The 27837-nt window shown below is 45.2% G+C and overlaps 1 protein-coding gene across 1 annotated transcript in view; it reads left to right on the plus strand.

Moving 5' to 3' along the window:
• The window catches only part of ITCH (itchy E3 ubiquitin protein ligase), a 119995-nt gene that overhangs the window by 75979 nt on the left and 16179 nt on the right, over positions 1-27837 (plus strand). Inside the window, exons 9-15 of the mRNA XM_050917296.1 lie at positions 7205-7300; positions 9558-9732; positions 17322-17388; positions 20669-20753; positions 22617-22745; positions 23545-23617; positions 25588-25659. Coding sequence (XP_050773253.1) covers positions 7205-7300; positions 9558-9732; positions 17322-17388; positions 20669-20753; positions 22617-22745; positions 23545-23617; positions 25588-25659 — 697 coding nt within the window. The remainder of the gene's footprint in view (positions 1-7204; positions 7301-9557; positions 9733-17321; positions 17389-20668; positions 20754-22616; positions 22746-23544; positions 23618-25587; positions 25660-27837) is intronic.

The following is a 27837-nucleotide window of genomic DNA, read 5'->3' on the forward strand; positions in this document are numbered from 1 at the left end:
AACACGCTGGCGGACCGCCTGAGCAGATCCTTCCTCTCACACGAGTGGTCCCTTCACCCGGACGTCGCCCTCTCGATCTTCCAGAGGTGGGGTTGTCCCCGTGTGGACCTCTTCGCGTCCGGGGGGAACAGGAAATGCCAGGCGTTCTGCTCTTTTCAGGGCCGGGAACCTGGGTCTATAGCGGACGCCTTCCTTATTCCGTGGACGACCCACTTGTTCTACGCGTTCCCCCCGTTCCCACTGGTCCACAGGGTCCTTCTGAAGGTGCGCAGGGACAGGGCCCGCGTGATCATGGTAGCCCCGGCGTGGCCCAGACAGCATTGGTACCCCATGTTGCTGGACCTGGCCATAGCCGACCCAGTTCCCCTGCCCCTTCACCCGGACCTGATCACCCAGGAACACGGAACTCTCTGTCACCCGGACCTCCAGTCGCTGCACCTAGCAGCGTGGCTCCTGCGTGGCTGACCAGTTCTGAGTTGCGCTGCTCCATCCCGGTACGGGAGGCTTTACTCTTGGGCAGCAGGAAGCCTTCCACTAGAGCGACATACTCGGCCAAGTGGAAGCGTTTCTCCTGTTGGTGCGTGGAGAAAGGTCTCCGACCGATGGAAGTTTCGGTGGCCAATATTTTGGACTATATTTGGTCCCTCAAACAACAGGGCCTGGCGATATCGTCCCTGCGGGTCCACCTGGCGGCTGTCTCCACCTTTCACCCGGGTGGGGATGGCCGCTCCGTTTTTTCTCACCCGACGGTGACTAGATTCCTGAAGGGGCTGGAACGTCTATACCCTAACGTCCGACTCCCTGCCCCGACCTGGGATCTTAACCTGGTGTTGTCTCGGCTCATGGGGCCCCCCTTCAAGCCGTTAGCTACTTGCTCCCTACTCTATCTTTCTTGGAAGACTGCCTTTCTAGTAGCTATCACCTCAGCTAGACGGGTGTCGGAACTCCGGGCTCTCATGGTAGACCCCCCGTATACAATCTTCCATAAAGATAAGGTGCAGCTGAGGCCACACCCTGCCTTTCTCCCCAAGGTGGTCTCAGCCTTCCACGTCAACCAAGAGATATTCCTCCCGGTTTTTTTCCCGAAACCTCACTCCTCAGGCAGGGAGCAACAGTTCCACTCGCTTGATGTCCGTAGGGCTCTCGCATTCTATGTGGAGAGGACCAAACCGTTCCGCAAAACCCCCCAGCTTTTCGTGGCAGTAGCGGACCGCATGAAGGGGCTTCCCATTTCTTCGCAGAGGTTATCCTCATGGGTAACTTCCTGTATCAGGACCTGCTATGAGCTGGCCCACGTTCCTACGGGCCGTGTGACTGCGCATTCTACCAGGGCGCAGGCGTCGTCGCTGGCTTTCCTCGCCCGTGTGCCCATCCAGGAAATCTGTCGGGCAGCGACCTGGTCATCGGTCCACACCTTTGCTTCCCACTACGCCCTGGTCCAGCAGTCAAGAGAGGACGCGGCCTTCGGATCTGCCGTGCTCCATGCCGCGACTTCTCACTCCGACCCCACCGCCTAGGTATGGCTTGGGATTCACCTAACTGGAATGGATGTGAGCAATCACTCGAAGAAGAAAAGACGGTTACTCACCTTTGTAACTGTTGTTCTTCGAGATGTGTTGCTCACATCCATTCCACACCCGCCCTCCTTCCCCACTGTCAGAGTAGCCGGCAAGAAGGAACTGAGGAGCGGGTGGGCCGGCAGGGGTATATATCGAGCGCCATGGCGGCGCCACTCTAGGGGGCGACCTGCCGGCCCACTGGAGTTGCTAGGGTAAAAAGTTTCCGACGAGCGTGCACGCGCGGCGCGCACACCTAACTGGAATGGATGTGAGCAACACATCTCGAAGAACAACGGTTACAAAGGTGAGTAACCGTCTTTTCATCATACTCGCATGTAAACTCTGAAATCAAACGATAGAATTGGAAATGTCAAACTCGAGTATTTCACTGCTGATAATTTCAGCAGAAACATCAAGCTATTGTACTTATTCCCCAATACCAAGTTGACTCATTCTTCAGATGTTAAAAGTCCCAAATGCTGTATACCCAGTTACAACTGACAATTTCTGTGATGCAGATATACACTGTCTGCAAAAATCTGTGGCAAATTAAACATTTAGGGACTTAATAACATTAAATTTAATGACAACATCTATAACATATGGGGTAGAGCTGTATTATTGTATTATTAATTTTTAAATTTAATTAAATAAAAACCTCCATTTTTTAATTTACCTATTGTTGCCATAAAATTTACATCCAGTTGGCCACACATACACAAGAGCCTATTTACTGTCTTTTATTGCACCAACATCACAGGTGTGTTGATGCTGGAATACTGCTCAGAGTAGCTCCAATTTAAGGACTTGGGACTCCTAAGGTGCTTTCTTTTCAGGACTTATTGCCTGCAGTGCTTTTCCCATTCATCAAGCAGCTCCCAAGATGCTGGCTAAGAAGTGCAGTTTTGCTAAATTCCCAATCTCTGAAATTTCTAGCATTTCATAGGTGAGGATTTTATTGAATTTCACTCTGTTGCCAGTACACTAAAACATTTAATAGTAGCCTGGTACAAGAGTCCTCATACCCCAGAGAATGGCTGGGGAGGAAGGGAACAAACAAATAGGAGAGGATTTGAAAAAATGTTTTAATCTCTGGGCACTTTAGTCTTTTCAAGAGGTAATTCCTTTTTGGTTCTCCAAACTGAGGAAAAGTTACCAAGAAAACTTGGGACCCTGCCTCTTTGTTCCTGTCCCTGCCCCGTCAGTGACCGCTTTTTCAGTTACTCTTCCTCTCACTTCCCTAGTCATCATTAGACCTCTGCCAAACAGCAGACAATGTCACATGCGCTCACTCACATTTAATCACATATCTGGCAGCTTCCTCTTCATCATAGAGATGCTTCCTAGCTCCATGCCACAAAGTGTTCATCTTTGGTTCGTTTTGCTGTGAGGTATCCACTCATTGCCATGCTTTAGCATGAACAGAATGGGAGAGCCATCTGGGAGAGGTGAGCAGGTTTCAAGCCAAAAGAAGATGGTGTGCAGGATTGGACTGTCTTCACGAAGGGTTTCCTGAAGCTTCCTTCCTTAGCCACAGAGGCACCCTCTTTCCAGACTTCGCCACAACCCGAGGAAACTAGCCAGTCCTGAAGGCATAAGGCAGCTCAAGACTAGATGGTATCCATAGGGTCAAAGAAACATCTTTAGTGTCTTACAGAATGATAAAGCAGTATTTGTGCTATATGTCTTCAATGTAATTTTACAACTTGCTATTTAAGTTTGCTGCACTGCAGCAAATAACTAGGTGTCTACATTATGCTTATCTTACAGCCTCAGCATCTGGGCTAGAATAGTTTTCCCTACAGCCCTGAACCATTCTGTTAGTTTACTGTGGATAAACTGAGCTGTATGCAGTTTGTCATTCTTTTCCATTTCCTGCCATTTTGTCACCCTCCTATTCTTTCAGGTATTTATATTATCTCGCTGTGCATATGGAAAATTAGTGATAAAGTTCACAATTTTAAAATACTTCAGCTCCTAATTACAGTGTCTGCAAAGTTTTATTCAGGTTTATGTGCCAGCTTGTTCTTTTCATATTATGGACCTAGTGCCACTGACATCACGTGGATAAAAATTGGATTCAGATTAATTGTTTCTAATTGGCTGCTGTCATCTTTGTGGCACGTGCTTCAGAGATGGAGTGTTAGCTCTCTTAGGACTTAGTGGGTAGAATTCCATCCATAGCCTATTTGGAATTTGATTGCTATTCATTCTGCTTTTAAAGTGTTTGAAAATATTTCCTTTTAAATTCCCCTTTTAAGAATTATGTTGTACCACTGCCTCCTGTACACAGTTTTATTAGATCCAGTGAACGAGGTACTAATTATAAAAGTGCTTTGCAAATAATAAATACTTTATACAAAATAACTATAGCATTTCTGTTAGCTTTAAACTGCAAATGCATGATTTGAATAGTTTTCTACCTGAAACCAGACACAAACCGTTGTTGTTCTTCGAGTAGTGTCCATATGGATGCTCCACTTCAGGTGTGCATGCGTCCCAGGAGCCTTTGATCAGAGATTTTTGGTGGTAGTATCCGTTCATCCTGCACATGTGCCCTACATATCCTTATGCCTGGTACCAAAGACCTAGGGCTATATGGGCAAACCACCCCTCAGCTCCTTCTCAACCACCTCAGCCTATGACAGAAAGTCTAGCATCTGCCACTTGAAGTTTAGCTTTAGAATCTACTAGTTTTTAGTGTAGTTGAATGTAGTTATTTACTTCTAGTTTAATTTATGCCTACACTTTACTTTTTGGGTGAAGCTTGTTTTATGCTTATTTTACTCCTCAGGGTTCATCTCTGGGATATGTCAGGATCTCCAGGATTTAAGTGCTGCCTCACCTGCTGGGAGTCTGTTGGACATTCCTGGTGTATTCGCTGTTTGAGGGAAACGCACTTCCCTGAAAAGTGTAGTATTTGCTCAGCCTTTAAAAGCAGAGCTAATAAAAACTGGGAGATTAGAGTCAGGTTCCTAGTGATGGCCTCAAATCCAGGCCAAGAGAACTCCCCGTCTGTTCATTGGCCTCCAAGTGAGCATAGTGCTTTGTCAATCTCTGCATTGCATTCACCCAGGCCTTTGCAGGACAGACCAGTAGAGGTGACTGGAAAGACTCGTAAAAGGAAGAGTACTAGATCTCCTCTTAAAGAGCCTATTTCAAAAAAAGCTGTTGGAGATCTCGGGTCCCAGGCTCCTTTGATGTACTGTATCTAGGGCTCTGAAGTCTTCCAGAGATCACAGTACCAAGCATGCCTTAGTACTAAAGGCATCCTTTGCACTGCCCAAGAATTACCATACTACAAGAGAGTCTAAACCTTGTACCTCTAGAAAGGCAGTACCTACAGACCCCATGCTACCAAGTCACCCAGGCTCCCTTGGTAACGATAAAGAAACAAGCATCTCACACTATTTTGGCACCCCCCAAAGCAGTCATTATCTTTGATACCAGCAACATCCACCAGATGGGACCTGCCAAAGCAGTTTCAGCCAGGGCTTTGGAGTGGATCCCAGAGCTGGAGTATGGAGCAGTGGAGCTGCAGATTTTTTCCCAGAGCTGGAGCAGAGCTGTAACAGTTACTATTGGTGCTAGAGCAGAGCAATTCAAAAATGTGATTGCTCCAAATCCCTGGTTTCAGCCCCTGATACTGACACTAGAACCATGCTCCTTTTTGGCCCAAATGTACATCAGTCATCATGGGAGAATGAGGTCCCTCGTTCTCTGTACCAAAGCAAATAAGTTATGGAACTCTGATGTATAGCCAACCATATCCTCATTTCAGCCTCTTACCTTCCATGCATACAAAACATCATGGCAGACTATCCCAGTGGATGTTTTTCCTGTGGTTATGAATGGGAACTGGTCTTGGGGCTTCTCAATCACATTTTTCTGGCTTGGGCAGTTCAAGACCTGTATGCTACCACTGCCAATGGGAAATATAAAAAGCTCTGCTTGAGAGGAAGCTTTGGCCTTCACTCCCTCGGGGATGCCTTCCTTGTTCCTTGGAGGAGAGGTCTCCAATGCCACTGTTCGTTGAACAATATCAAATGAGATTGAGCCAAAATCATATTGATTGTCCTAACATGGGTAAGACCAATCTAGTACCTTTACCTAATTTGTCTCAGTTCTTGTCCGGCATGGAGTCTTCTGGCCATTCCCCGTCTGCTATCTCAGGAGTTTGGTCAGGCTCTTCGTTCCAACCTGGAGATTCCTCGTCTGAGTTTGGTGGTTCTTGGATATAAAGACTTTCTGTTCTGCAGAGGTATGAAAGGTACTATTAAATAACAGAAAAACATCCACACAAAAGTGTTATCTTCAGAAATGGAGATTTCATCACAGCTTTCCATTGTTCACTCTCCTCTCTCTGCTGTCCTTTCCTTACCTGTTGGAATTAAAAAAACCTCAGGACTCTTTCAGTTCTGTCAAGGTTCATTTAGTGGCTATAATAACCTTTTATTCCTCAACTGAGGGATTCTCAATGTTTGCTCATCCCACAAAAGTAAGATTCCTTAAAGAATTGATGCACCTTTTCCCTCCAGTTAGGGACCCTACTCTGGTATAGGATCTAAACTTGCTCCTTAATTGTCTCATGAAAACCCACTTTGAGTCCTCCTTCCCCTGTCATTGAAAGTGCCATTCTTGTTGGCCATTGTTTCTGCCTGAAGAGTTGGGGAAATGGGTGCTTTAATGGCCAACCATCTGTTTACAGTTTTTTCAAGGACAAAATTTCATTGTGGCCATATTCTAAATTTCTACGTAAGGTGTCTTCTGTATATCACATCAACCAAGTCAATCCATCTTCCAGTTTTTGTCCCACAGAGAAATCGGACTGATCAGGATGCTACTTTCCATACCTTGGATCTCAGAAGGGCGTTAGCTTTCTATCTGGACAGAACCAAATAATTTAGAAAGTCTCCCAAACTGTTTGTTTCAATTGCTGACTGAGCCAAAGGATCCACAGTCTCCATCCAAAGATTCTCAGGATGGATCTCTGGATGTATTATCTCCTGCTGTAAATTGGTCGGTGTACCACGCTCCTTAGAGAATGGGCTAGCACTCTAAATCGACCTCTGTGGCATTAGTCATACTCACTGGAAATCTGCAGTGCTTCAACCTGGACCTTGATACATACTCTTTCCAAAAATTATGTGATGGATTATTCCTCTAGAACTAATGCTGCAGTTGGTAATGTAGTCTTATCTTCAGTATTAGATTTGCCTCCAAAGCTCCTTCCTCCTAATGGGGATACTGCTTGGAAGTCATCTGATATGGAGCACCCAGTGGGACACTACTTAAAGAAGGAGGAGAGGTTACTCATCTTGTGCAATAACTGGAGTTCAAGATGTGTGTTCCTATGGGTGCTCCGCTACCCACTCTCCTTACTCTCTTTTTTAGTGTCTCTTCCATGGGACTTTGCAGAGGTGAAGGAGCTGAGATGGTTCACCTATGCAGCCCTGTATGTTCTTGGTAAAGAGCATGAGAATGTGTAGGGCGCATGAACAGATTGAACATGTACTGCTACCGAAAATCTCTGATCAGGTGTGTGCATCCCATGTATTTTTGAAGTGGAGCACCTATAGGGGGACGCATCTCGAAGAACTCCACTTACTGCACAAGCTGAGTAACCTTTCCTTTTTTAATTCTAGATGGGAGCAAAGAGTGGACCAGCATGGTCGAGTATACTACGTAGATCACGTTGAAAAAAGGACAACATGGGATCGGCCGGAACCTCTTCCCCCAGGGTAAGTCTGCAGAAGACATCTAGCCTCCGGTGATATGTCTAGGCTATAGTTTAGCTGAAGTTAATTGATTATTTATTAACTTGAGCTAGCTAGCACTTTTTTTAAATAAAAAATAGTCTGGATATTACACACTTATTCCAGGACACACACATTTGTGGTTTGCCCTAGGGTAAATACCAAACATTAGTGGAACGTCCACACTAGCAAGTATAAACATGTTGGCTAGCTCCAGTTAAAAAAAATTCTAGTGTAGCTGAACCCCAGGAGACTTTGTGACCCTGTTAAGAGCTTGCACATGCTGCTTTGGACCATCTCTATCCCTATATGAGTGGCACATGCTGGTGCCTTGGAGATGGGGCGTAGCCATTTTTTCTCTCTTTCTCCAAGGGTTTAAAAAAACAAACTCTATGCATTGTATCTGTTGTGTAGGGTTGAGGGAGAGGGAGACGGTATAGGAAAAAGAGGAGCAGGGAAGTTTGTACTAACAGTCAGACACCAAGCAGCTGTGTCTGCTTATAAAGAAGAAGGGTGCTCAAGATCAGTCATGGTAAAAGAAAATAGACTGTTAGTCTTCTCCACCCTGGGGAAAGGAACCAGAACTGAAAAACCACAGCAAAGGTTACCACAAATAACCAGGGCCAGCTCCAGGCACCAGCTAAAGAAGCAGGTGCTTGGGGCGGCCAGTACCAAGAGGCGGCTCCTCCGGGCCTTCAGCGGCGGGTCCCTCTCGGAGCGAAGGATGCATTGCTGAATTGCTGCCAAAGAGTGGAGGGGCGCGATTGCATTGCCATGGCTCTTTTTTTTTTTTTTTTTGTTCCGCTTGCGGTAGCAGAAAACCTGGAACTGGCCCTGAAAATAACAGCACATGAGTCTTAGCCCCCAAAAATACTGAATAAATGCTCTGAATAAATGCTTCCCTGATTAGCTCTTTCTCCTGAGATCTCTGGTTTCTATCCTGTTACCATAGCTCAGGTTCCCATCTGCTAATCTTGCTGCACACCTGCACCTTCAGCAGAGCTTTGCTATCATACCCTTCCAGTCATTAATAGCCCAGCAGCCCAAAGCATTAACTTTTACACAGGAGCACACATATTGTATATTTGTACTTTTCCTGGTTTTCTGGGGACACTGCATCTTTTAATCAAAAACAGTTTTTTTCCTTCACGCTTTATTCATATCACATTCACACTCTCACTTCTGTTACACACAAAACAAGAAAATGTAGAACTGCAGAGAGAACTGATCTCAAAGGGGAAAATACCCCTGTCCACCCACAACAGAGAGACCAACCTGTTGCACTAGACTTTACGGCTTATACACTGATATAGTGGAGAGAGTTTATCAGGTATTGATCAATACAGATATTGCAACAGACCTTGCTCAATACCTGACCACTGCTCATTTGAGTTTTTTGGTGAGTGTCATTTATTTCAACTTGATATGAAGTGGAAACCAAGTAAAATGTGGGCACTCTTGGTTTTCTGAGGTTAGACTAGAAGTGAGCCAGAAAGAGCACGAGTGTCTCGAGTTTTGCAGTCAGAGCTGACAATGTTACTTTAATTTTTTTTTAAAAGAAGCCAGTAGACTGCAATTACTTCACATGTCCATCCCATCCCTCAGATATAACTAATGTATAACAACAGTAGTGACTTACGCAGAGCCAACCAGATGTGTAAAGCAGCTCTTGAGCACATTTAAAAGCACTGCAAGTGGGGTGACTGAGTAGGTGGTGAGATTATGGAACAAAGTAAGGCTATGTTTACACTACTGCAGTAAGTCAACCTATGCTACGCAACTCGAGCTATGTGAATAATGTAGCTGGAGTTGACATATCGTAGGTCGAGTTACCATAGGGGGTTGATGGGAGAAACTCTCCCATTGACTTACCTTACTATTCTCATTGGGAGGAGAGTAAAGGGGTCAACTGGAGAGTGATCTGCTGTCAATTTGGCGGGTCTTCACTAGACCCACTAAATTGATGGCCGGTGGATCGATCTCAGAGTGTCGATACCGCCTATAGTATAGACCTGCCCTGAGAATAATTCTCTCATTTTAGATGGCACTTTTCTCCAGCTCTTAGGAGCTGTAATGGGGAGATGGGCGCAGACCACATTGCACTTTTCATTTAACAAAGCACCACGTCCAATTCCACATATATCTCCTCCTTGCCTTGCTTCTTGTCTGACTCTAAAATGGTTCTAAACCTTTGAGTGCTATGTGCTGCTTGCAGTTGAGAGGCCTTGTTTGCATTGTTTAGCTGGGAACGACGAGTTGACAACATGGGAAGGATTTATTATGTCGACCACTTCACTAGAACGACAACATGGCAGCGACCAACATTGGAATCTGTCCGGAATTATGAGCAATGGCAACTTCAACGCAGTCAGCTTCAAGGAGCTATGCAACAGTTTAATCAGAGGTTCATATACGGGGTGAGAAATCTATTTTGATATAGAAAAAAATATATTATGGAGGTGCACCCTCACTCCCAAATTCCACCCATCCACCTCCACTACAAACAAATCAAACTTCCTTCCCCTTCTCCTGCATCCCTTCTGCACAGCTTTGTGAAGGGGCGCACGCTTGGGCTTGGCAAGGGGCTGCCAAAAGATTGTACCCTGTAAGGATGCCAGAGTTAAAGTTGTGCTTTCTTTGAGGTGTATGGTGGCTGTGTGTTTGTGATGAGGTGTGTGTCTCTGGATGTGGGAACAGAGGGTGGTATATACAATTGGTAGCCTTAATTTATTTCCTTGAGTTTGTTATGTATGGCACAACTATAACTGACAAATGGTAGTGTTTGTTGTATTGTATATAGCTTGTGAAATATTTCTCATGTAGCAAAGTCCACTGATTTACTGAGAAAGGTCAAAATGGTTAGAAAATGGTTCAATACCTGCTATGGTTTAGATGTTGTGGCCAGCTAGCAGATGTAGTGGCTGTTCATGCTGGTAATGTTTGGAGACTTGTTCAGGTTAATTCTGTTTGTATTCAGTCTTAAATGAATTCTAAATCTTAATCACTTCACTATGTAGTGTCTTCTCTTGATTGGCCAAAGATTAGTATGGGAAGTTCACCCAGAGGAAGCAATTGAGGGATTTTATGCTTGTAAAATGCAATTATAGCATGTGAATGGGAGGAAAACAAGAGGAGTTAAGCAATCCAAAATCCACCAAATACTAGTGAATGGTAGACTTTGACTGGACATCTCCAAATACAGCTAGCAGTTAGTTTAGCAAGACAAGTGATGCAGGTTTTTAGTTGCTATTTACACACCCACATTAAGCTCCAAGAACAGAGCAGTGTGTTCCCTGATTGTGTTAAGCTTTCATGTATTGGATTCTGAGGCTATGTCTACGCTAGCACTTTTGTCTGTATAACTTATGTCGCTTGGGGGTATGAAAAAAACACACCCCTGAGCAACATAACTTACACTGACAAAAGTGCCGATGTGGACAGCGCTGTGTTGGTGAGAGAGCTTCTCCCACCAACATAACTACTGCCACTCATGGAGGTGGTTTTATTATGTCGATGGGAGAGCTCACTCTTGCTGACATAGAGCAGCTACATGAGCGATCCTACAGCAGCACTGGTACAGCTGTGCTACTGTAAGCTCACTGGTGTAGACATGGCCTGAGACTTGTTTCCCTTCTGTGTAAGATGGGGCACTTTCCAAAGAAGAAAGTTTAATATTTAATCCCTTGGCATTGCAGTTAGTTAACTATGTTAATTGCTGCAAAATATGTTAATAGCACTACTCTGAGCCCCTAGTTCGAGTGCTGCTTCACATCCATTCACATTAGGGTGTGTGCGTGCCACGTGCACAGACGTCGGAAACTTTTCCCCTTAGCGGCTCCCGTCGGGTTGGCAGGGGAGCCCCCTAGAGTGGCTCCTCCATGCCAGTGAAGATGTACCGCTGCCGACTTGACCCCCCTTCAGTTCCTTCTTACCATCCATGGCAGTGTTGTAACAAATCTCTCTCGCTTGCGAGTGATCCCTTAGCACAGATATAGCAGTTATCAGTAGTTAGCACTTCTTTATAATTAGATAGTTACGCCTCCTTTGTTTTAGGTGTCTGGAAGTTGTTTCCAGCACCAGCCCTGGGCTGCGGGGCATGCCGCATGCTCATGGGTTTAAGGCTTGTGCCATGTGCCACAAGCCTATGCCAGTCAGTGATCCCCATGACTCGTGTCTCTGTTGTTTTTGGGAATCGCACCAGACTGAGTGCTGCAAGGTCTGTAAGATTTTTAAGCCCAGAACCAAGAAAGAGAGAGACTTTTGCCTCAACCAGCTGTTCACAGAGGCCACGCTGCAACCTTCGGCCTCGGGCCATCTGGCTTCGGCGCTGGCACCCTCAGTGCAGAGTGCCCCGGCGTCAGTCCGTGATCCGGCGCTGGTGGGGCACCGTAAGCATGCAGCAGCAAGGCAGGCCCTGGCACCACTTGACCTCTCTGGCACAGTCAAAGGGACAGCCAAAAGGTGACAGGGGTGCGCCTCTTATAAGAAGGTGGTACCTTCCAAGGGACCGAGCACTCAGAAGGACAGTGCAGCCCCAGGACATACACCGGCACTGGTGGCTTCGGTGCCGCAGGGCCTGTCGAGCCCCAGGCTAAGTGGTTTGAGTGCAGAGAAAGGGCTGCAGGAGACCCTAGAATAGCCCTCCATGCCTGACACCTTTGAGGTGGCGAAAGACCTCATTGAGCTGTCAGCGGCAAGCCCCTTCCCTGGCAAGGAGAAGCCAAGGGTACCGTCCAGAGGCAAGCCGGCAGTGGTGCACTGCTCGAGGTCACTGCCCCGGCACCGCTCCCAGCTCCAGCCAGACTCCGCCTCCGTGGACTCCCAGATGCTCTTAACTCGGCGAGACTCAATGGCACCGGAACTGAGCCAACATACGGCACTGGACCTGTCGACACACTGCTCCCCAGCACAGTCGCTGAGCCGGCACAGGTGGGACATAAAGCCAAAGTCCTCGGCCCTTGGCAGAAGGTAACGATCCCAGTTCCGAGAGCATCAGTACCAGTCCCGGTCAGTGAGGAGCTGTTCTCCAGCCTCCCAATGGCACTGAACCATGGCAGCACCTTGACCTTTGAGGTCGGCGTCCTAAGAATCAGAGGTCGACTCAGGCCGCTCCAGCTATAGGATGCCGACTAGCAGGGAGCCCCAGCCCGCATGGCATCCCCAATGGGGCCTGCCAGGACAGTGGCCCTTTTGGACACCATGGGCATATCAGCAGCAGCAAGGGACCTCCTCCAGAGCTTCAAGGTCCGGCTATGCGGTGCATTGGTCCCGGTCCCCGCACAGGCACCCCTCTGCACTCAAGGAGGCCACAGTGTCAAGGCTGCCAGACGCTTCTCCAGAGCACCGGCGAGCGGAAGTGACACCGAGCCCGGTGCTGTCCTGGGGACAATCAACCTGACAGGACCCAGATGTGCCCCTGTCCTATGAGGAGGGGCAAGAAGGGCAGGTGGAGGAGACACAGCAGGCCCTCACCTTCTTATCATCCCCAGACGAAGCTGTGGCAGGCACCGCAGTGTTAGGGCCTCCTCTGACTGCAGGGCGCACCAGGAGCTACTCCGCAGAGTCGCCCAGAACTTGGGCCTACAGTTGGAGGAGGCGATGGAGTAGGAGGATCCTATGGTGGACATCCTAAGCCCTTTAGGTCCCTCCAAAATTGTGTCCCGTCCCGTTCATAAAGACAATCCCGACCAACTACAAGATGGTCTGGCAAACCCCAGCCTCCAGTGCACTGACCTCAAAGGGAGTGGAGAGGAATTACTTCGCCCCTTCCAAGGGCTACGAGTTCCCCTTTTGTCATCCAGTCCCCTATTCTCTGGTTGTCTCAGCCATTAATTAATGGAAGCGTCAGATCAGCAAGCCCCAGCCCCCAAGGCCAAGGAGGCTAAACATTTGGACCTCTTCGGAAGGAAGGTCTGCTTCTCTGGGGGCCTCCAATTGCAGATTGCTAACCAACAGGTGATCCTGAATAGGCACAATTTTAACTCCTGGATGGCAGTTTCAAAATTTAAAGACTCCTTGCCCCAGAGCTCTCAGCCTGAGTTTACGGCCCTCGTAGAAGAAGGAAAGGCAGTGGCCAAGACCTCTTTACAGGCCTTTCTGAACTCGGCAGACACAGCAGCCAGAAAGATCACCTCAGGTGTGGTGATGCAGCGCTCGGCGTGGCTTCAGGACTTTTGCCAGAGGTCCAGAATACCCTCCAAGACCTCCCCTTCGAAGGGTCTGACCTCTTTTCCGATCAGACAGATACCAGGCTGCATAGCCTCAAAGACTCCTGGGAAATCCTCAAGTCATGGGAATGCACAACCCGGTGACCCAGAGGAAGCCATTTAAGCCCCAGCTGCTGCAGCAGCGGCAGTACCAGCCTCATCCCTGCCCTTCTTTGATTAGGCTCTTACCTAGGACAATAGACGTAGGCGGAACAACACACCTAACCAGTGCCAAGGCCAGGGCAAGCCCCAGCCTGGCAATAAGCAGGGGTTTTGAAGGTGCGCTTGAGGACAGCGTACCAACCTGGCTCCCAGATCCTGCCCTGTTTTTCCTGAACCTCTTGTCTCACTTCTACCATGCGTGGTCCCGTATAACATTGGACCATTGGGTCTTACGCATAGTACAAGTGGGGTACATGATGCAGTTCTCCTCCTTCCCTCCTACCCATCCCCCCCCCCCCCCTTCCTGGTCCCTCTTCAAGAATCCCTCTCACGAGCAACTCCTTTATACACGAGGTTCAGTCGCTCCTCGAGGTGGGGGCGGTGGAGGAAGTCCCTCAGGAACTAAGAGGGAAAGAGTTTTACTCCTGTTACTTTCTCATCCCCAAGGCAAAGGGGGGGGGCCTTCGGCCCATTTTAGACTTTCACGAGCTCAACAAATTCTTAGTCATGGTCCGCTTCTGCATGGTCTCCCTGGGCACTATTATCCTATCCCTGGATCCAGGCGATTGATACGCTGCCCTCGACATGAAAGACGTGTACTTTCACATCACCATTCACCCCGCTCACTGGCAGTTCTTGTGGTTTGCCATAAATCAGCATCATTACCAGTTTACGGTTCTCTCATTCGGCCTGGCGGCAGCCCCCCACATGTTCACAAAATGCATGTCAGTAGTGGAAAGAAGAGAATAAGGGTATATCCATACCTGACAATTGGCCTCTCGCAAGTCGGTACAAAGAGGAGGTCTGCTCCCATGTGACGGTGACTCTGAACACGTTCCGCAGGCTGGGTCTCATCGTCAACGTGCCCAGGTCTTCCTTGATACCAACTCAAGGGCTGGAGTTTATCGGGGCAGTGCTGGACTCAGTGCAGGGGTGAGCGAGCCTCCCAGAACCCAGATTTTTGGCCATCCAGTGCGTCATAGACTCGATGCTAAGGTTCCCCACTATTACAGTCGGATGCTGTCTGCAGCTCATAGGGCACATGGCGGCATGCACTTATGTGGTCAAGTACTCTCGGCTGCGGCTCATGACTTTACAAGCGTGGCTTTCCCGGTCTTATCGCCTGGGCAGAGATCCCCTAGACCTTATCTTTCACAGTTCCTGCCCAGGTGTTGGACTCCCTGTGCTGGTGGCTGAATCAGCCGGTAGTATGCGAGGGTATCCCCTTCACCGCGCCACAGCCTGCTCTGACTCTAGTGACAGACGTGTCAGACCTCGGCTGGGGAGCTCACTTGGGGGACCTAAGGACACAGGGCTTGTGGTCCAGGGCCAAGGTGTTGCTCCACATCAATGTGAAGTTGCTCAGGGAGGTTCATCTAGCCTGCCAAACCTTTCACGCTACTTTAGAAAGTCACAGTGTGACATTTCTGACTGACAACACCACCACCATGTTTTATATAAACAAGCAGGGCGGAGCCCGCTTCTCTCCCTTCTGCCACGAGGCTCTTCTCCTGTGGGACTTCTCTATAGCCCATTCCATCCATCTCGAAATGTCATACCTCCCAGGAGCACGAAACGAGCTGGTGGACTGCCTCAGCAGGTCATACCGCGTGCACAAGTGGTCGATGAGTCCGACATTTTGTAGTCGGTCTTCCAAAGGTGGGGGTTTTGCCACCAAGGACAACAGCCCATGTCCACAGTTTTGTTCATTCCAGAACCACAGCCCGGGCTCGGTTGCAGACGCGTTTGTGATCCCTTGGGGCAGGAGTCTGAAGTACGCCTTTCCTTTTCTGCTGGTCATCCACAGAGTCCTCAAAGTGCACAGGGACAAGGCGAGAATAATTTTGATCGCCCCAGTTTGGCCACATCAACACTGGTTTACAACCCTGCTAGAGCTGTCAGTGGCCGCCCCGATTGCCTTGCCCCTTCACCGGGATCTCATCACGCAGGACTGCGGGCGCCTGCTTCACCCGGATCTGCAGTCTCTGCATCTCATGGTGTGAAAACTCTGTGACTGAATGCTGTGGAGAGCCAGTGCTCTCTTCCAGTAAGACAAGTTCTCCTTAGAAGTTGGAAACCCTCCACTAATGCTAGCTACCTAGCTAAATGGAAAAGATTCTCCTGCTGGTGTAAGCCTAAGCAGGTGCAGCCACTCCAGGCCGCCATTCCAGTTATCCTAGAATACCTCCTACACCTCAAGCATCAAGGTCTCGCCACCTCCTCGATCAGGGTACATCTGGTGGCCATTTCCGCATTCCACCCAGGGGAATCCGGGTGTTTGGTGTTGTCTAACTCCCTGATAGTGCTGTTCCTCAAGAGGATATTCCCTTACTCATGCCCTCCAGTCCCACCCTGGAGCCTGAATCTGGTTCCCTCCAAGCTCATAGGCCCTTCGTTCGAGCCCCTCGCCTCTTGCTTCCTCCTCCCCCTCTCCTGGAAAGTGGCATTCCTGGTGGCCATTATGTCTGCAGGGAAGGTGTCCAAATTGAGGTCCCTCACCTTGGAACTGCCTTATACAGCCTTTCATAAGGACAAGGTGCAGCTCAGGCTGCGCCCTAAATTCCTCCCAAAGGTAGTCTTGCAATTTCACATGGGCCAGGACATTTGTTTGCCGATGTTCTTCCCTAAGCCACCGGCAGACACGAGTCACCGTAGTCTACACACTTTGGATGTCAGATGGGCCTTGGCGTTCTATTTGGAGCGGACCAGGCCTTTCCGCAAGTCATCACAGTTGTTTGTCGTCATAGCCGACAGAATGAAAGGTCTTCCACTCTCAGCGCAGAGTATATCGTCATGGATTGTGGACTGCATTTGCGTCTGCTACGAGCTTGACGAGGTTTCAGCCCCGGCGATCATCGCCCACTCGATCAAGGTGCAAGCATCTTCAATGGCTTTCCTGGCGCAGGTCCCAATCCAGGAGATTTGTAAAGCAGCCACCTGGTCCTCGGTACGCACTTTCACAGCCCACTATGCGATCAGTCAGCAGGCCAGAGATGACATGATAGTTGGTAGGGCTATTCTCCAGTCAATTGTTCCATGACTCCTACCCTCCTTCTATGGTTAGCTTGTGAGTCATCTCATGTGGAATGGACGTGAACAAGCACTTGAAGAGGAAAAAACAGTTACCTACTTCTTGTAACTGTTGTTCTTCGAGATGTGGTGTTCACATCCATTACACTTCCCACCCTCCTTCCCCTCTGTCAGAGTCACCGGCAAGAAGGAACTGAAGGGGAATTGGGTCGGCAGGGGTGTATATGCACTGGCATGGAGGCACCGCTCTAGGGGGCTCCCCTGCTGACCCGACAGGTGCCGCTAAGGGAAAAAGTTTCCAACATCCGTGCATGTGGCGCGTGCACACCCTAATGTGTAATGGATGTGAACAACACATCTCGAAGAACAACAGTTACAAGAGGTAGGTAAACATTTTTTTTCAAGTGGTTAAAGAGCCCAAATGAATAATCAGTTTGTAATAAATCTCTATCTTTTCTGTGGAAAAAATCTTTTGGACAGTGATGCCATATGTAGCCCTAGCAATAATGCATTTGCTGTAGTGAGTTATGGCTAAATTAGAAGTCTGGAGAGAAAATTGGTGGTTGTGTGGTCATGATTAATGCACCATTTTTGTGTGTGATCTGCAGAACCAAGACGTTACCGCTGCACAGAATGCAGAGTTTGATCCTCTTGGCACCCTGCCACATGGATGGGGTAAGTCTTATTCAAATGGTGTTTTATAATGTAACTTAAACATTAAAGCATACTTCCACCAAATTATTTTACCAAATGTTTTAGATCGTACTTTGATTTTTTTTTCTTTTATGAAATCTGAATTTAAATCCACTAAGAACCAGCTCCTGATACGGTGTGTATGCAGTTCCATAAACAGATTAAAAAGTACACAGTATTATTGTGTTACACTTCTAAGTTGCAACTGACTTTTTTTTTTTAGTGTCCTTTTCTTACAACATGGACTTTTTCCTTCTGCTGTTACTGTCTTAACTATTTTAGTCATACAGATTATTTTGTGTTGTTTCTGGTAGAGAGCCAGTGCTTGGAAAGTTTTTGTTGGTCTTGAAAGCATTTGTATAGGTCTGCCAACCCCTTTGTGAAAAATATTTCCAGCATAATTTCAGCAGTCCATATTGAAGGAACAAAATGGACCCCATGTAGAATCAAGCACATGGATTTATTACACACAGCATTGTCAGAGTGTCACCTTGCTTATTAGGCTCAGAAACACTGCCAAACAATTGATTACAATGGATTATATGGATTTTCCTGGGCGGAGGGAAGTGACAGGGCAGGTAGTCCCAAGCCCCAGGATAGGTCTAGCAGCAAGATAAGATAAGGACAGTAGCCAATAGTCAAAGATTACATAATGTCTCCGCCCCTGATTTCAGGTTAACAAGTAACATACAATTAGTACACAGGGGTGTTTTTCTTTAAACAATGTATAAACTGTATTAGTGAAAAATATATATGGTGAATTCTGATTTGAGTCCATAGGAATGAAGTAGCTCCTCTGATTGTCCAACAGGGACATAACTTGGAGTTAAAGCAGAAAAGCATTGAAAAGTATATGGCAATAGAAATTGTCTTTCAAAGTTGCTCGTTTGTGCTTCTAAAGGCAAACACTGGTATCTGGGAAGGGGAGGAGGATGCCATATCTCATACTGACATGCTTGAACCTCTTCTGTAAACTCAGCGATGGTGTGTGGGGAGAGCATTGTTACCTCCTTTTGCAGAGGAATATATACACAGTGCCCCTTTCATTCATTCCTCTGGTCTATTTGCAGCTTCAGATAAGAGTGCCAATTACTGCTCCCCGTCTGGCATTTTGCTGACCATGCATATCTTAGTAAAAGCAAGGTGGTTTTTTGTTTCTGCTTCTCTTAGCTAATATTGTTCCCTGTTTCCTGGGCCTCTCGGCTTCTTGACCAAACTCTGGACTTTCGGCCTGTAAAAAGAGCTGACATAGCCTATATCAGGTTTTTACATAAACAGCACATGGATTTTAGCCCTTCAGATATCATTGCATTATTTTGTTTGAAAGATAATATTAAAGTTGTCAGGACTTGTCTACACTACAAACGTTGTCGTCATAGCTATAGTGGAATAGCTATACCAGCAGAGCGCCCAAGTGGAGATGCAGATAAGGTGACAGAAGTTCTTCTCCCAGTATAGCTAAGCCACCTCCTCAAACGACAGTAACTATACTGACAGAAGCACTCTTGTTGTTTCTACTCTGAGGGTTTTGCTGGCATAACTTTGTCAGATGGGGTGTGATAATTTTTCCCCCCACGCTCCTAAATGATAGACCTATGCTGGCAAAACTTTTTGTAATGTAGACTAAGCCTTGTATTCAGGTGGTGGGGTGGGGAAAACAAGATGGTAATCAGAATGATGTCATTTTAAGGTTGAATACCTTTACTTGGCAGAGCTAGACATGGATTTTTTTTACAACTTTTAAAAATTGCAGATCAAACTTTTCAAAAGTTTCAAACATTATTTTTTTAACTTCCTAGCCTTGGAGGTATGTGAGATATCAGTGCATTAAACTGACAGGCCCACATGGCGCCTTTTTCTACACGTGTGATATTTCAAAAAACATTGCTAATTAGTTTGTTTGCTTCCTCGCCCTCCCCCCCAAATCAAATCTCCATGTACAGTAGAATTCTACCTCTTTATAACCTCCTTACAAACATGCCTCTGCACATGAGCATTTCCTTTAGAGCTGAACTAAAATGCTTATTCCCTGCCATGGCCTGATTTCAGGGATATATGTTTCTCCCGCGACACCTAAAACATAGTGAGGAGCTCATATTCTGTACTAATCTAATGTTGTCAAATTGCAGAAGACTGAATCTTGGTATTAGGTAAAGGAGAAGTGTATTTTCAACAGCATATGTGTATAAGTGTGTGCATATGTGCCTACACATATTGTAACTGTGGGATAATAAACATCCATATTTATTTACTGGGGGCGTAAACATTTTTCTTTTGCTGTAGTTTTGGCTCATATTTGAACAGGGGAACGGCTTTCACATTCACGTGCTGCCATACTTGTATACATGTCTGGTGTACCCAGGCACATTTCTTAATTTGTCAATTAACCAGTTAAACTATATTTGAGGACCCAGGGAGTTGGGATTTATAATGGCTCATAATGGAAGATGGTTTTCCTGTGGAGAAAACCACTTCCATTTTTATCTCTCCACATAAAAATTCTTTGTTTGTTTTTCCCTCTCTGAATGAGAAAATAAATAGTATAATAAATAACTGTACATATGTGGATGTTTTTAAGTATAGTTTTTGTTAAAGATGGAAGGCTCAGATTTATTTAAAAATAAAAAGATCAATATTGGTATTTTAATTTTTAAACATGGGAAAAATATCTGCATGAGCATTCCAGAACAACCAGCAAAAGTAAGAAAAATTCTGATTAAGGTAAAATGCAAATCTGGTTTTTCCGTAATAAGTTATCTTCCTGTGGGCATCTGCTGAAGAAACCCATTTTTAAAATAATGAGAAGGGAAAAAAGCTTTTCTACTTTTGTTGTTGTTGTTGTTGTTATAATTAGTCATAGTTAATATATTATGCTGCTGCCCAAAAGCCCCACTTGGGTTTGGGGCCCCTTTGTGTTAGGTGCTGTACAAACACACAAAAGAAACAAGTCCCTAAAGAATATCAGATGAACACCCTAAATGTTGTTTTTCAGAGAGGGTAGGTTACGGTACACTTCTAAACATTCCACTAGTACTCGCATTAAAATAGATTTCTGGTGCTGAGAAACTGGCAAGAAATGATGGGGTTGGAGAGGGGATGATGTAGAATCAGATATGTTAAATTTGAGATTGAGGTGCCAAGAGCACCTAAAGAAAACAGACACTGCCACAATATGTCCAACTAATTGGTTATTTGAAGCATAGTTAGTGTGAGGAGTAAATTTCCTGGAATTTATATTTCTTCACTTTTTATTTCTCCTTAGAAAAGAGAACTGACAGCAATGGCAGAGTGTATTTTGTCAATCACAACACACGTATCACTCAATGGGAAGACCCTAGAAATCAGGGGTAAGAATTTTTAAATCGGTTAAATAGTTTCAAATGATTTTAATGTGTTATAATTATTATTTTAATTGATTACTAAATTCCCTCTAAGTGCGGCCATGTTGCAGGCTCTCAAGGACTGTGCATGCATGCAGCCACGGGGGCCTGGAGAGAACAGAGGTAGGAGGTGGGTGGGTAGAAAGTTGGGTCATGCAGGGCTGTGGTGGGGAGAGGCACCTCTCCTCTGACCCCATCCTTGGAGCTGCCGTGGAGAGGCAGGGAATGACGCTCACCCCCAGCCCAGGTGCTGCTGGTGCACGGTGAGAGCGCTGGGGGGGGTCCTCTCTACCGGCTGCAGCCCTGGGGAAGCCTGCATCCCAAACGCCTCATCCCTGGCTCCACACCAGAGTCCTCACCCCCAGCCAGAGTCTTCAGGCCCCAGGCCCTCGCACACTCCATACCGCTTGTCTCTGGGCCCATAACAGAGCCCTCACCCCCCTGCACCAGCCCTGAGCCCCCTCCTGTACCCCAAACCCCTCATCCCTGGCCTCATTCCAGAGCCCTCAGCCCCTCCACTCACTCCGAACCCCTCAGCCCCATCCCCGCCACACATCACCTCCATATTGGTGCACATAACAAAAATAATTCCACATGTGGATGTAAAAAATTAGAGGGAACATTAGTTGAAAGTGAGAACTAAGAGGCATTTCTGACAGCTGAAGCTTGGAGTGTACCTTGCTGTCCTCTATCGGCTTTTCAGACAAGACTCACTTAAAATGTAGAAAGTGATACAGAACTAAAGCAGAAATTATTAAAAGGAACATTGCAACCCACTTTAGGGTCCTGACCCACAGTTTGCGAACTGCTACACTAGAGCATGAGAATCCAAAAGTTAAATATACTTGTCTTTTTTGTTATTTGTTTATTGTCCAAGCTGAAAGAGCTGCATAAAGTAGACAGACAGTATAAATAACAAATGTTAATTTAAAAAAAAATCTGTCAGATTATTAAAATGAAGGTAGAGTGGAACTGAAGTTCCCTTAAAGAAAGTGGAGTATTTCTATATATACCTTTAGTTCATGAAATGTAGAACTTGAGGGAAATGTGCACGCCTCCTGCTAGGAAATAATACAAATAAATAATAACTACAAACTACTGCTCAAAAGCTCTTGGCCTCCTGGTGAGGCATGCAATACCTTCAGAGTGACTGTGTGGAAACAATATGCTCTGAGAGCAAGAGGTGCTGCAGGGATGTTACCATTCAGATCCTCCAGTTACATCCTAGGGACTTCCAGCAAAGTATGAAATAAGAACCCTTGATATATTTGATGGTTACATTTACCACACAATGTTTGAATCTGTCCTAAGTGATAATGGGTCAGTATAAAAGAAACGATATTATTTTTCTTTTGCTTTGAAGTTATCTTATCATTTCTTGGCAATTTTTCAAAGATCTGTGCAGACATTAGTGGGGTGGTGATATCTCTGACATGCTATGTCTTTCCACTTTCTGACTGCCATAATTATATGAATAATACCAAATGCTATTTAATAAAATTCCTGAGAGATTTTTTAAAATGTGGTTACACTGTCAAACAAAACTCTGCATGTTGAGGAGAGAAAACATCCAGAAACTTTACCAGCTTTCTTCGGATTTCTATTAGCTATTGGAATATATCAAGCTGATATTGATTATTCTGAATTGTGGTATCCGGCATTAAAATGTAAGAGTAAAGCCAAGTAGAAACAAATCAAACAGAAAATTCCCCAGAGAAATCACCACAATTTTTCCAGAATTTCTGCTAATTTGTTTTGTCCCTGTCCATGATCAGTTGACAGAATGTATTAACTTGATCAATTATCTTTGTATTTTCTTGTGTCTTATAGTCAATTAAACGAGAAACCTTTGCCAGAGGGCTGGGAAATGAGATTTACTGTGGATGGCATTCCCTATTTTGTGGATCACAATAGAAGAACTACAACATATATAGATCCCCGCACTGGAAAATCTGCTCTGTAAGCTTTTATTCAAGAAGACAAACTATATTACACTGAGCTTTTTTAGATATGTGTCGTTTAACAGGTATTACCAAGTATATTTTTTTTGCAGCAGGTTTTTGACATACCAGTAGAGTTTTTAATTTCCAGTTATTTCTTCTACGGAGGAACTTCAGCATTCTTGAATGTTCTCTTCCCCCTACATATGTCATATTTTGAATGCTTTACAATTCTTAATCCTTGAGGCCCCTCTGATGGCTGTGATCTTTCCAGCCAAGTACTAGATAAAACTCTTTGGCCTCTAGCTAAGCCACTCAGTCAATAAAAGCTATTGTGCATATGCTGTGTCCTCCCTTCTACTTCTGTGTTTCACTGTGCAGGTAGATGCAAATTCAGGCCTTTAATATATTCTAACATCCTGAGAACCAGGATTTGGATGTATGTAGAATTGACATGCTAACTTATGTCAGGTTGGGTGGAAGTAGATTGGAAATTGGGGTTGGCATTTAGTTAATTTATTGAAAAAATTTTCTTGTTAACTTTGGTCAACAAGACATCATTTTTTTAAAAATAGCATGTGAACCCAGAATCTTTCCAATAGGCACATTTTGAAAGTTAAAAAAATGTAAAGTAAATTAATCTTAAAGACTTTTTTTTAAAAAAGAAAAAACCTTTTGTGAATGATGGCCTTTCCGAAGCAAACTGGTTTGTTTAACCAGCCAGGTAAACCACATGGCTTCATAACTGTAGTATTTTGAAGCTGTTATCTTGAATTTCAGCAGTGTTTCAGCAGCTTATTTTTTCTTTCTGTTTCCAGAGACAATGGGCCCCAGATAGCCTATGTGCGTGACTTCAAAGCGAAGGTCCAATATTTCCGGTTCTGGTGTCAGGTAAAAAAAAAATTAACCTTGGGAAATGGCTTTGTTGAAATGCATCCTCTAAAAGCTGCATCCAAATGGCTTCAGCTGGGACCATTTTAAAACATAATTTGAAGCAATTTAGACTAATACAGTTGGCCAGCATGGACTGGCGTAAGCTTTAAAACTCAGTAACTACTAGACTTCAGCATGGTTTTAAATTTTTTTTTAAACAAAGAAGGGTTCAGTTTTGTCTTCATCAGTGATTTTTGTGGTAACATTTCCAAATGGCTCAATAGAAGAGCCTATTTCTGCTTTTCTTGTACAGAAGTTTGCCTGAAGGCATTTAATGGATTTCAGTGTAGAGAATTTGGAGTTAGTTTCTGCTTTAATTCCATACTTATAAGGCAGGAAGTGTAAGTCTTTCTAAGTATTTTTGTACTTTAATATATCCTTGACGCATCAAACAAATGTACTATGTGGCAAAATTCTGGTGATTAGATACGCATTTTGATATGCAGGACTTTATACTCCAAACCTCCCACGTATCAAGAGAATAAATCCCTTGGTCTTTAGCAGAAGACCAAAAAGACTTAGACTATGTCTACACTAGAGACCTTACAGTGGCACAGTTGTGCCACTGCAGCTGCACCACTGTAAAGTCTCTCGTATAGCTGCTCTATGTAAACGGGAGAGAGCTCTCTTGTCGGTATAATTAAAGCACTCGAACGAGCAGCTATAACTATGTCAGAAGGAGAGCGTCTCCCACTGACATAGTACTGTACACACTGATGCGTCTATTGGTGGTGAAACTAGGTTGGTCAGGCTTTTGTTTTGTTTTCACACCCCTGACCAACAGAAGTTATACGGACAGAAGTGCTAATATGGACATGGCCTTAGGCCAGGTCTACACAACAGAACTATATTGGTATAACTTGCTCAGGGGTGTGAAAAATCTGCACCCTGAGTGATGTAGTTATACTGACCTAACCCCCCTGTAGATTGCCCTATGTAGACAGGAGAGCTTCTCCCATTGATATACCTACTGCCTCTGGGGGAGGTGGATTAACTATGCTAATGGGAGGAGGTTTCCCGTAGGCATAGTAACATCTTCACTAAAGCGCTACAGTGGTGCAGTTGTGCCACTGTAGTGCTTTAGTGAAGACAAGTCCTTAGGCCAGTGGTCCCCAAACTGTGGGATGCACAGGGGAGCCAGCCTCCATGGCGGGGTGGAGAGGGAGCACCACCCAACTCTGTTCCAGCCCCTGCGCACGGCCCCAGCCCTGCTCCCGGTCCAAGCCCTGCTCCCAGCTGCAGCTCAGTCCTCCACTCTCGGTTGCCAGTTCCTGGCCGCAGCCCCCATCCTGGCCGTAACTCTGCTCCCAGCCCCAGGGGAATATGGACACATTCCATTGGAGGTGGGGGGAGGGTAGAGAGAGGATGGAGACACAAGAGGAAAAGTTTGGGCACCACTAGCTTAGGCTCATAAGTCACTCAGAATCTACTTTGAAAATTAACAGGGACATTGGCATCAATAATTTTGCTGCTTGTATTTTTTGTGAGGAAAATAAGTTTAAATATAAATCAGTTTAAAACTGTGAACAACTTTCAATAAAATTTGGGTGAGAAGTTTCTCTTGTTGAGAAGGGATTATAGATCTAGGAAAATTATCACATTGTGCTAGGTTATTATATTAGAACCTGTTTAAAACTATGTCATGGAATCATATATGTCATAGTGATATCAAAAGCATATTATTTATATTACCATAGTGCCTTAGGCCCCATTGTGCTAGGTGGTGTACAATGAACAAAAGGACAGTCCCAGTTCCTGGGAATAAGTTAACTCAAAACTTTGATTTTGTTTTTCTGTTTCTGTTTCATACAGGCCAGACAGATTCACCAGTCCCTTTTCTAATTTCTGTTAATTTTGTTTGAATGTTTATTCAAAACACTTATTTAAAAGCTGTATATATTTCACCTTTAAAACATTTTGCATTTCAGCAACTGGCTATGCCACAACACATAAAGATTACAGTGTCCAGAAAGACATTGTTTGAGGACTCATTTCAGCAGGTATTGGATTGTTAACATATGCTTGCTTACTTTGTGTACAGAGTGGTACAGGGCAAATGTATTCAGCTTTGTAGCTGAAAGATAACATCACCCTTAATCTTTTGATGTCTCATTAATGATGGTTAAAGTGATGATTAAAAAAAAACCACTCATTATGCTGTTCCTGGAGCAGATTCCTAATTGGATACACAAGGCAATGTTAAAAACTTAGCATACAGCTGATATCTCTGTTTGGTGCTTGTGTGTGTGCGAAAAGATTACATCATAATTGTTAGCCTCTCTTCTGCTGCTCTCACAAGAACACATGTATCATTAACTGGTGTTTTAATTATTCAGGTTTGCTATGCAGAAAACCACAGTCTTTAGTTGGAAATAATTCCTTTTAAAGAATATTTAAAAGGCTTTTAAGAAAAATAAATCCTCCTTTGAATGAAAGTGCATATGGATTCCACTTCTGGTGTGCATGCAGATTCTTTTGGCCAGCAGTCTCTGTAGGGGCCAGACCTGCATCTTAGACAGCCTTCCTTCCCTCTCCCCTGGAAAAAAAACACTCAATGGCATAAAGGGCAGAGAGGGCCCAACCATCCCTCAATTCCTTCTTTCTGCCTGTAGTAATGAGACCGAGCTACTGCAATATCTCCTGCTTGATTCACTGCATTTTATTTTTCTCTTGGGTAGTTATCAGTTAGTACAGTTTTCCTTGTTATAATGTCCAAAGCCATTTAAAAAAAAAAAAAAAGGCAAATGTTTTTTCTGTTAGGTTGAGGGACAACACCTGGTACCAGGGTCTAGCTGCGATAAATGGAACAAAGTCTCCAGTATTCAAAATCTGCTGTTCTTGTGACACAGCTATTCTGCTTTAATGGTGGGCACTGCAAGTGCCTTTTTTGCCATGGAGGGGGGCACATCCCCAAAAAGTGCTTGATCTGTCACTACTTCTTCTCCAAGAGACCACAGAAAGCAGGAGGTCCATCTCAAACTTTTTCTTCTAGAGTGCTCAGTGAGTGCCTTCTCAAGACTTGGTGGGCCCTTTCTTCTCAGCTTCTAAGAGTCTTCTTCATTTAGCACTCCTATTAGCAGTAGCTCAGCTCCAAGCTCCTTGGTTCACTCTTCATTGAAGAAATCGAACCCTTTAGCTGCTAAGACCTCTTCCATCCAGTCATCAGAAAGGGGAAGGAGGGCAGTGAGTGCAGACCTAGGTCACCATCTCTGGGTACTTACTAAAAGGAGGCAAAAAAATTCACCGAGCCTCTGTTTCACCTCATGCTGCAATTCACAGTCCAAATTGAGTCTCTCTGATGCCTCAGCAAGATCAGTCTCAGAAAGTACCAGTTATCTACGGTACTACTTACCCTAGGATTCCAGACAGGGTATCACCTCTTTTGGAGGAAAAACTTCCTGTCCTTCTGAACATAGCAAGGAGTTATTCCCCATCCATTCACCTCACAGTCACTCTTATGAGCCATGCCGGTCTGAGAGGGAATCCAGAACTCTCCATTACAAACATAGACCCCATGGGTTTCCTGGGGAATATTGACCATGTTATCCAACCCTATCGCCTCCAGCCCAGTACCTATGTAATATACAGTCTTTCTCTTATTGGACTTCTAAGGGTATGCAATTTCCTCCTCCTATAAGATGTTGTAGGTCTGCTCAAGAGGACCACTTTGTACAATCCCATGCCCTGCATTGGCAAGATCATAATAGCAAGAAAGAACACTTGCAGGATACAGAAGGGCCATTGATTCCAGTAGCAGCATCCTTTTCCTTGCCAGACAAGGCAGTCGTCTCTTCTGTTCCTAGCAAGCCTGATGATTTTAAAATTTTTCCCGGACCTTTATGTCATATGGCAAAGATCTTGGAGATTCCTGTGGAGGTAGTTCAAGCAAATCCCAAAAATTAATGGACATTCTGCACTCCTCCATACCTGGTAGACTTGCTGTGCCTTTTAACGAAGGGATATTGAAATTGGCAAAAACAAAAAACAAAAAAAAAACAACCCAATTGTAGCAGACCACAGAAATTGTGGTATCCATGTCTTAAAAAGCAGATAGATCTTGTCAGATCCTCTCGGAAGGGGTTGAATATTTCTACATCCACCCAGTTCCAAGATCCCTGATAGCGGTGGTGGTGCACAAGGGGTCCAAAAACTAAGGACCTCTAAAAATAACACAAAGA

Source organism: Gopherus flavomarginatus, chromosome 11 (genome assembly GCF_025201925.1).
Source record: "Gopherus flavomarginatus isolate rGopFla2 chromosome 11, rGopFla2.mat.asm, whole genome shotgun sequence".
NCBI lineage: Eukaryota > Metazoa > Chordata > Testudines > Testudinidae > Gopherus > Gopherus flavomarginatus.